This window comes from Gracilinanus agilis, unplaced genomic scaffold, assembly GCF_016433145.1.
Source record: "Gracilinanus agilis isolate LMUSP501 unplaced genomic scaffold, AgileGrace unplaced_scaffold12810, whole genome shotgun sequence".
Lineage (NCBI taxonomy): Eukaryota > Metazoa > Chordata > Mammalia > Didelphimorphia > Didelphidae > Gracilinanus > Gracilinanus agilis.
This window is the reverse complement of record NW_025343377.1, coordinates 1-8129: the sequence shown is the minus strand read 5'-3', so window position 1 is coordinate 8129 and position 8129 is coordinate 1. Positions and strand designations below refer to the sequence as shown.

At 61.8% G+C, this 8129-nt stretch overlaps 1 protein-coding gene across 1 annotated transcript; it reads right to left on the bottom strand.

The window, feature by feature from the left end:
* Positions 1-160: 160 nt before the first annotated feature.
* Positions 161-7921, bottom strand: LOC123254011 (symplekin-like; the record flags this gene model as incomplete). Its single annotated transcript, XM_044683088.1, has 10 exons — positions 161-340; positions 510-670; positions 780-927; positions 1208-1321; positions 1447-1528; positions 2053-2288; positions 4529-4679; positions 5511-5721; positions 6962-7112; positions 7767-7921. Coding segments are annotated over 10 exons (1589 nt in total), but the record flags the coding sequence as incomplete, so codon positions are not given.
* Positions 7922-8129: the final 208 nt, after the last annotated feature.

Sequence of the window (8129 nt, the reverse complement as noted above, 5' to 3'; positions counted from 1 at the left end):
AGGCACGGCCCATCCCTGCATCTCCCCCCACCGAGACTCCCCTGCTCTGGGCACCCTTTCTCGGCCCCTCCCTGTGCCCCAGATTTCCCTTGGGAAGAGCGCTGGTGGGGAAGTAGTGCAGTCAGACCCTGTCCGGGGACTTCCCAGGTTCGAGGGCACATTACAAGTGCTGGTCAGTGCCCAGAAGGGGCCTGTGTGGAGCCTCCAGGTGTCTGCTGAAGGGGGGGGTACCTTTGTCTGTGAGGCTGTGCAGGCAGCGGGTGACCAGCGTCTCGGCCCCCTTGGGGCAGTTTTCCACCAGTAGGAGCAGCTCTGGGGAGTTCATGCCCATCCCACGGATCTGGAGAGCAGAGGAGGAGGAGGGACATGGCCAGAGCTCGGGGGACACCGGGGGAAGGGAGGAGCTCTAGAGTGAGGCTAGAGGGGGCCCCCTTTAGCTTCAGGGAGTGGGAGGTGTTGGGAAGGTGGATGCCCTCGGCCCAGAGGCCACGACCCCAGGGTCCCCTCACCGGCTGCTCGATGACCCGCAGCACTGTCCTCTTGATGTCGGCGATGGCCTCGGTGTAGACGGCCGCCAGCTCGTGAATCAGCTTGTGGTTCTGGGGCAGCAGGGCCAGGTAGAGGTAGAGACACTGCTTCACCGTCTCCTCGGTCCAGGGGGCTGCCACCTCTGCCAGGGACAGGGGTAGCCTTAGGCCTCGGCTGGGGTGGGGAGCAAGGGCAGGGCCATGGGGGCGGGGGGCTGTGATGGGGGGAGGCGGGCTCCCCACCACTCCCACCTGTGTCCTTGTCCGCCCCAAAGAGCACAGAGGGTGGGTTGGGGTGCACGAGCAGCTGCAGGTAGTTGAGGGCGAACTTCTCCACATAGGCCCGAAGCTGTTCCTTCTCGTACATCCGCTTGATGAAGAGGAGGGCCTGGGACCGCACCTGGAGGGGGGCCCGAGGGCGGTCTGATCGGGGACCTGCGGGACCCCCAGCCCCCCTGGCCCATATATAGACAGAACAAGGTGGAGTGGAGGCAGGGCACAGGGCAGAGACAGACAGACGGCCAGGCCTCCAGCTTTCTCTTTGACATTCAGGTTCAAGTCTTTTCCCCAAAGATGCTGGGAGGGAGGAGGCGGCCTCCGCATCCTGAGGCAGAAGTTGGGGCTTGGAGGGGTTGCGGGGCTACAGTATCCCCCCAGATGACCGCTAGGCGAGGGGCTACCTTGTCCTTCTCGTGGGAGCTGAGGTCCAGGAGGACGTGGAGATACTGGAACTGGCGCGCCGGGCGCTTGAAGATCAGGTCGCGGAGGGTGGACATGCCCAGGTATGCACGGCTCTGGGGGAGGAGGCCCCAGGCTCAGGTGGCAGCTGGCCCCCTCCCAGCCCCCATTGATCCCCCCTACCCCAGGCTTAGGTGGGTCCCCGTCCTGGGACTCTGGCCCGGGGCGCCCCTCGGCTTACCTCATCCTCACAGTACTTCCGAACCACTTCCAGGGCGCTCTCGGTGATGAGTGGGGCCTCCAGCACCACCTTGGTGAAGATCCTGAAGGCACAGAACACGCCGTCGCCAAGGGGACACCCTGGCCCTCTCCCTGGGCCTCGTCCCAGGCTTCCCTCTAGGATCCCAGGCACTGCCTCCCTTTGTTCTCGGAGGTTGCACCCGGGCACCCTCCCTGCCCCCTCCTCCAGGCCATTTCCCCACGCCGGCAGGGCTCACTCTCCTTTCCTGGCTGGTCCTTCCTGCCCACCTTGGGCCTCCCAAAGTGACCCAGACCCCTTGGGTTGTTCTATGCAACCACCACCCCTGGGCCGCCTTCTTGCCTCTGCTGCTAACTGGCTGTGTGGCCTTAATCCCTCTGAGCCTCAGTTTCCTACACTGTAAAATGGGGGAGGCACAACCCGCCTCCTCGTGAGGTCCCTGTGGCCCAAGTATTCTGTAGATCTCGGGGCTTCCTCTGTACCATCGGCCTTCCCAAGGGGTCGTGGGGAAAGAAGCTCCGGAGCAGAGCAGGTTCTGCACGTCCCCTGGGCCCAGCCCCACAGATGCCCAGGGCCGGCCTCACGCACCCATCCTTCTGGTCAGGCTTTTCCTGCAGGCCCGAGAGCAGGCGGATGAGGCACTCGTCGTACTTGTCCAGGGTCCCCGAGGGCCCGGCGCTCAGGTAGGCACTGTATTCCTGGTAGAGCCAGGCAAAGGCCAGGTCCAGGCGGCCCCGAATGTCCTCCAGAATGAAGGTGAGGACCTCCTCCTTCAGGCCCACCTCGAACTGAGTCACCAGCCTGGCGAGGATCTTCACTCGGACCTTAGGGGAAAAGGGTGGCTGGTGAGACGCCCCCAACGGGCCTGGGGCCCACATCGGGAAGGGCACAGTAAGAGATCACCAGCCGGGACTGCAAGAGGAAAAAAAAGCCAAGAACTAGGACCTCAGGCATGGGCGAGGCGAGCCCATCCGAGGGATGACCCAGCAAATCTGGGTGTACAAATGTTAGGAAAAGCCACGCCAGAAGAAAAGACAAAAGATGATTTTGGAGGCTCTCGGGTGAGAGGAAACGAAGCTCTGACGTCGGCAGGTCCACGAGAACCCCTTCTATGCGGACCACAGACTGAAGGGCCCCAAACCCAAACCTTGGAAAGACCTGGGAATCCTGGCTGACAGATACCGTGACCAGGCTTCATGGCTCGTTCCCGGTCTGGACAGAGGACCGCAGTCTGCTGGACTGGGCCTTACTAGTGGTAAAAGGGTTGGGTTTTTTCTTTTGTTTTTTAAGGGGGGAGGAGGAGGGAGAACCATCCATGATGCCCGTGAAAGACAGGGCCACTCAAATGTTTTTAAAAATATCTGTTAAAATGTTTTAACGGTACAGAACAGAAAGAAGCCTAGACAAGCAAGACACAGAAGGAAGCACAGACAAGACAGTTTTGAAATAAGGTGTGAAATTTATTATATACTAAAAAAAAAAAGGCAATGGCGATTCATGTACAATCCTCTTTTTGTGTTCTGCTTTGTACACAGAAATGCTCATTTTAGAGCGTTTAAATTTAGAATAAAAAATAAAGGGGGGAAGGGGAGAAGAGAACACCAGTCAGCAGGCCCAGACCAAGTGGAAATTGGCCTGTTTGCCTGGGGAGTTGGCAGTGATCCTCTAAAGATCCCAGAGCCATGCCATGGGCCTTTCCAAGAAAAGGGACGAGCACAGCGGCTACCACCTCTTCTGGGCCAAAGGGCTGGACTTTGGCTTTACTACTAAAGAGACGGTAAGGGATGAGCTAGAAAATGAAAACGTGGTCACTAAGGTTCCCAGCTCCTTCCCTGTCCGGACACTGCTGAGGTAGCTCGGGGAGTCCCAGGAGTTACCTGGAATCCTAGCCGAGCACCTGGCGGTCAGCTCTCCCCATGGCAGGTCACACGCAGGGAGCCATGCCAGGGCCCGGGGGTCTCACGTGCTTATTGATGATATGCACAAAGGCAGAGATCCCGAGTGCTCCCCAGAATTGCGGAGGACACAAAAAGGGGGCCAGAAGAGGCAGATGAAATCCAGAGGGATTGTGATAGGCCAGAATTTTGGATCAAAGCTAATCAGGTAAAATTGAATAGGGCTAACGGCAAAGTCTTACACTTGGGTTTTTAAAATTACTTTACCACCTCAAGATGGGGGAGATAAACACTGGGCCTAGAGGTAGGAAGACCTGAGTTCAAATCCAGCCTCAGATACTTACTAGTTGGGTGACCCTGGCAAGCCACTTCACCTGTTTGCCTTGGTTTCCTCAATGGTAAAATGGGGACAACAATAGCACCTACCTTACAGGATTTCTGTGAGGATCAAGTGAGATGTTTGTAAAGTGCTTTTAGAACGTTAAAGTGCTGTAGAGATGCTCGTTATTATTTCTATCATTATTATGAAGATGGGGGTTTAGTGGGTACAAGCGTCCCCAAAACAAGCGTGAGCTCGGGCTGCACTCAGATTCAGGCCAGGGTCACTTCTGGGCCTTGAATGTGAACGTCCGGAGGCCAGTGACCAGGCTAGTGAAGGGACCCGTTTAATTTGAAGAAGCCCCGCCAGAGGGAGGACACGCCAGCTGTCTGATGGAGAGGCTCGATCTGCAGACACAGACTTGGGCTGGGGGTAAAGAAACGTGGCCCCCACACAGGCACCACCCCTGCCTCTGATCCTCAGGCTGAGGCCCAAAGCCCCGTATCGGGGTGGTGGAGGACATTAAAGAGCAGAAATGAATCTCTGAGGCCCCAGGGCTGCCGAGAAGCCAGAGTCCGGGGGAGGCCTGAGGCCAGGGCTCGAGAGGCCTCCATCTGGGAAGGCCTCTAGAAGGCCATGAGCGACAGGGGACACGGGACAGGGGCCCACGTCTACATCTACACTGACGGGACTCAAAGAAGGAGAGAGCTCGGCCCTGGGGGAGGCGGACGGAAGAGGCCTGAGGGGCTCCGGGATGTGACTGGTGAGGGGAGGCCCAAGCGGACCTCTAACTGCGAATCCCAGCTGCGTGTAGGAAGGGGTACGGGGGCAGGAGGAGCTCATCCTGTACCTGGGCCGCCCCGCTGCAGGCCACGGACTTCTCGGCCCTCAGGATGCGCCTCACGGCCCCCAGCTTCATGCTCTCAATCTGGGCATCCGTCATGGGTTTCACGACGTCGCTTAGGCGGAAGATCTTCTTGCGGCCACCCACACCGGCCAGCCTGGAACAAGGAACAGAAAAGCGGCTTCGGCCCAGGGCCCGGCTCGGTCTCCTCCGGCCTCTCCTCCTTCCTCTCAGGGCTCTCACCCAGCAGGCCTCTGGTGGGAGTTCAGTGAGCGTCTCCCCTTCCTCGGGGCCCTTCCAGCTGGCCCGGCTGCCGGGGTCAGGGAGTTGGCAGTGATCCCCTAAAGATCCCAGAGCCATGCCGTGGGGGGGGGGAGGGAGCCCAAAGCCCTAAGGCCCCCCCCCCCCGCCGCGACAGAGGCCACATGTCCCCCCTTCTTCCCTAGCAGACTGGCTCATCTAGTGGATCCTCCCTCCATCTTCTCCCTTTCTCAGCCAAACTCCAGCCCTGGGTGCTAAATCTCTGCTTCCTCCTTTGCCTTCTTAGAGTCCATTCTAAGACAGAAGAGCGAAGGGCTAGGCAGTGGGGGTTCAGTGACTTGCCCAGGGCCACACGGGGGAGCTGTCCGAGGCCCCATTTGAACCCTGGTCCCTCCTGACCCCAGGCCAGGCTCTCTATCCATGGAGCCCCCTGGCTGCCCCCCCCTCCCTCGGGCCGGGCTCTCCCCGCTGTCCCTCCTGGGCATCCAGAACAGGGCTCCTCCCGCCCCTGCCCCCCCAAGCGGCCAAGTCCTGGCCTCCACCACCTCCCGCCTGTGCTCCTGGCTCTGGCCTGCCACCGGAAGACATGAGCTCTCCTGACTGTGGAGGCCAAAGCTGGCCTCCGTGTGCTCCTCTGAGAGGTCAGGGTGTGGGGCACGGGGGTGGCCCTCTGGGCTCCCCAAGGCTGGCAGGAGGTCCTCGAGTCTAGCCCAGGAAGGGGACTCACCGAGGCTGTGTAGCAGGGATGATCGGCTCAGGTCTCCTCTTGGCCTGGGGGGCTTCCTCCTCCAGGGTGCACACAGGACTCAGAGCCCCTACCACGGAAATGGCCTGGCCCTGGCCTAGCGCTGACATACGCCGCTTGATGAGGACGCTTTCTGGCTTTGCCATCTTCTCCTCCTTGGGTTCCTCCTTGGAGTGCTTCGTCTGCTCCACACCTTGGGGCGGCGGGGGACCAGCCGTCAGCAGCCAGCCCGTGGGGGCTCCCATCACCCCTCTGACTCCTCCTTGGTGCTGCGTGCAATGCTCTCACTCTACCACCTTCTGGACTCCCTATCACTGGCAAGGTCCACATCCTGGGACCGCCATTCAGGGCCTCTGCTGCCCAGCAGCCACTGCCTTACCGGTCATTAGTATGTGTCCTCTGACTTCCAGGCAAACCTGTGGGGGCTCTGCCCTGGAGCACCCCCCCAATTTACCCGGTGATTCTTCTTCAACCCTATCCTAAATGCTGCTCCTGCGGGAAAGCCTTCTCTCTGTGCAGTCCCAGCTGCAATAATGCCCTCACGTGGCATGTGCCGGTGCCAAGGAAGAGTCCGTGCGTCCACGCCCCACACCCTCCTCGGCAGGCTGGCCGATGCCCACTCAGCAAACGCTTACTGTGCACGGCCGGGTGAGCTCTGCCCGGGGGCCCATGCCCTGCCCCCGCTCTGGACACGCAAGGGGCTTCCCACGCAGAACACTTCCCTTCCTTCCAGGCTGGGCCTCTGCCATGCGGGGCCCCGGCTCTGAGGCCAGCTCAGTGTGCCCCCCCGTTAGCCTTCTCTGATGGTCCCAAAGGAAGCGTGAGCTCGGGGCCCTGCCTGCTCCTCAGGCCTCCACCCCTGCCCCAAGGCAGCCTCCCTGGCCTCCTGGCACTCAAGCCCAGGACCTCACGGAGGCACAGAATTTCAAGGGAGAGGCCTGGAGGTAGGGGGGACCCTGGATTGGGGCCCTGAAGGCCCAGGGTTGGCCCAAATCCTGGTTCTGTGGCTCACTGCCTGTGTGACTTTGGACAAGTCACTCCCTGGATAGGGAATTGGGAGCAACTTCACGCTGTGTGTGCGAGGACACGTGCCCTCTGTCGGCACAGGCCGGGTCAGGGAGGAGCCATCCCCCTCCTCGCCTTCCTGGATGGCACACACGTGGCCCCTCTTTTCACCGCCCCACGGCCACACTCCACCCTTGGAGCTCTCCCTGCGTGGAGGCGTCTCTCCTGCCTCTACACTCTGGGCACCCCCTGCCTCCGGCTCAGACGTCTCCTCCGAGGCCGCCCGGCTTTTCTGTGCCTCAGCCTGGCTGGGCGCCCTCGTTCTAGTTCCTTTTTTCAGTGCCAGGGCAAGCCGAAGCCCATTCAGACGTTGGAGAGGTTCTCCTGGTGCCCCTCCGATCCCCCCAGGACCCCCTACCAAAGCCTACCTGGCCCCAGGCCGGCCGCAGTCATCTGGGTGGCCATGAGCCGGGCCAAATGCTTGATCTGGGCGTCCGTGCCGGCCGACTCCACGGGGGTGTAGATGGCCTGGAAGGAGGCTGGCATGGCCTCGGGGAGGTACACCATGCTGATGAGCACCTGGGGGCGCAGAGCGGGCCCACGGTCACTGGGGAGCCCATTTTACGGATGAGGAAGAGGAAAGCGTCTTGGCCAAGGCTCCTGGGCCCAAACCCGGCCCGGCCCACGGCTCTGCCTGGGATTCTTCCCAGGACTCCATGCCAGAAAGGAAGGACGTTCCCGCCCGTTTGGGTGACCACTCCCGGAGGGGGCTTGTGTCCGGCACCCCCAGCCTGGAAGCCCATGTTAGAGGGGCCCAAACAGACAACCGAGGGGGCTGGAAAAAGGCAAATGGGGGACGTGGGGCCCCAGGGAGAAGCGGCTGCGGTCAGAGCGGCCGGCTTCGGATGCCAGCCCTGCTCCCTCCTGGGCCCACGACCCCAGACAAGGATCGGTGAACAAGGAGGGAGCTGGGCCTCCTGGTGGCTGTGGGCCCAGGCGTCGGGGTAACCGGGGCCCAGCGGAGGTCTGGGGTGCCAAAGGACTTGCCCGAGGTCAGAGGCCGGACGAGACCCCCTCACGGCCTCCTGAGATGCAGCCTCATCAGGGAAGGCCCCCCGGCCCCCGCAGTCTTCTCTGAACGGGGATGGGGCGAAGGGACGCTTGGCTCTGGGAACGGGGGGCGAGGAGGGGCCGGGCACCGAGGCGGGATCCCTCCCTCCCGGCCTCACGCACCAGGTTGGCCACGTTGTCGGGTGTCAGCAGGGGCTGCAGGAATTCCGCTGTGATGTCAGTGTCCGACTGGGCCCCGCCCTGGGCGCAGGCCTTGGAGGTGCCCGAGGGGCCGGGCTCCATGTCTTTGTCCTCATCATCCTCACCCAGGTTGGGCTCTGCAAGGGAAGGCGCAGCGGCCGTCACGCTCCGGCCGCTTTAAGGGCCACGACACGGCGATGCCCTCACAATCGCCCTGTGAGGTAGAACAGTCCGAGGGAGAAGCGGGCCGGCCCCCTGCTCATGGACAGCTGGAGCCAAGCCAGACACCCCCTGGGCCCGGGAGGACCCTTTGGCAGGGGGCTCCGGCCTCGGATGGTGTGGGGG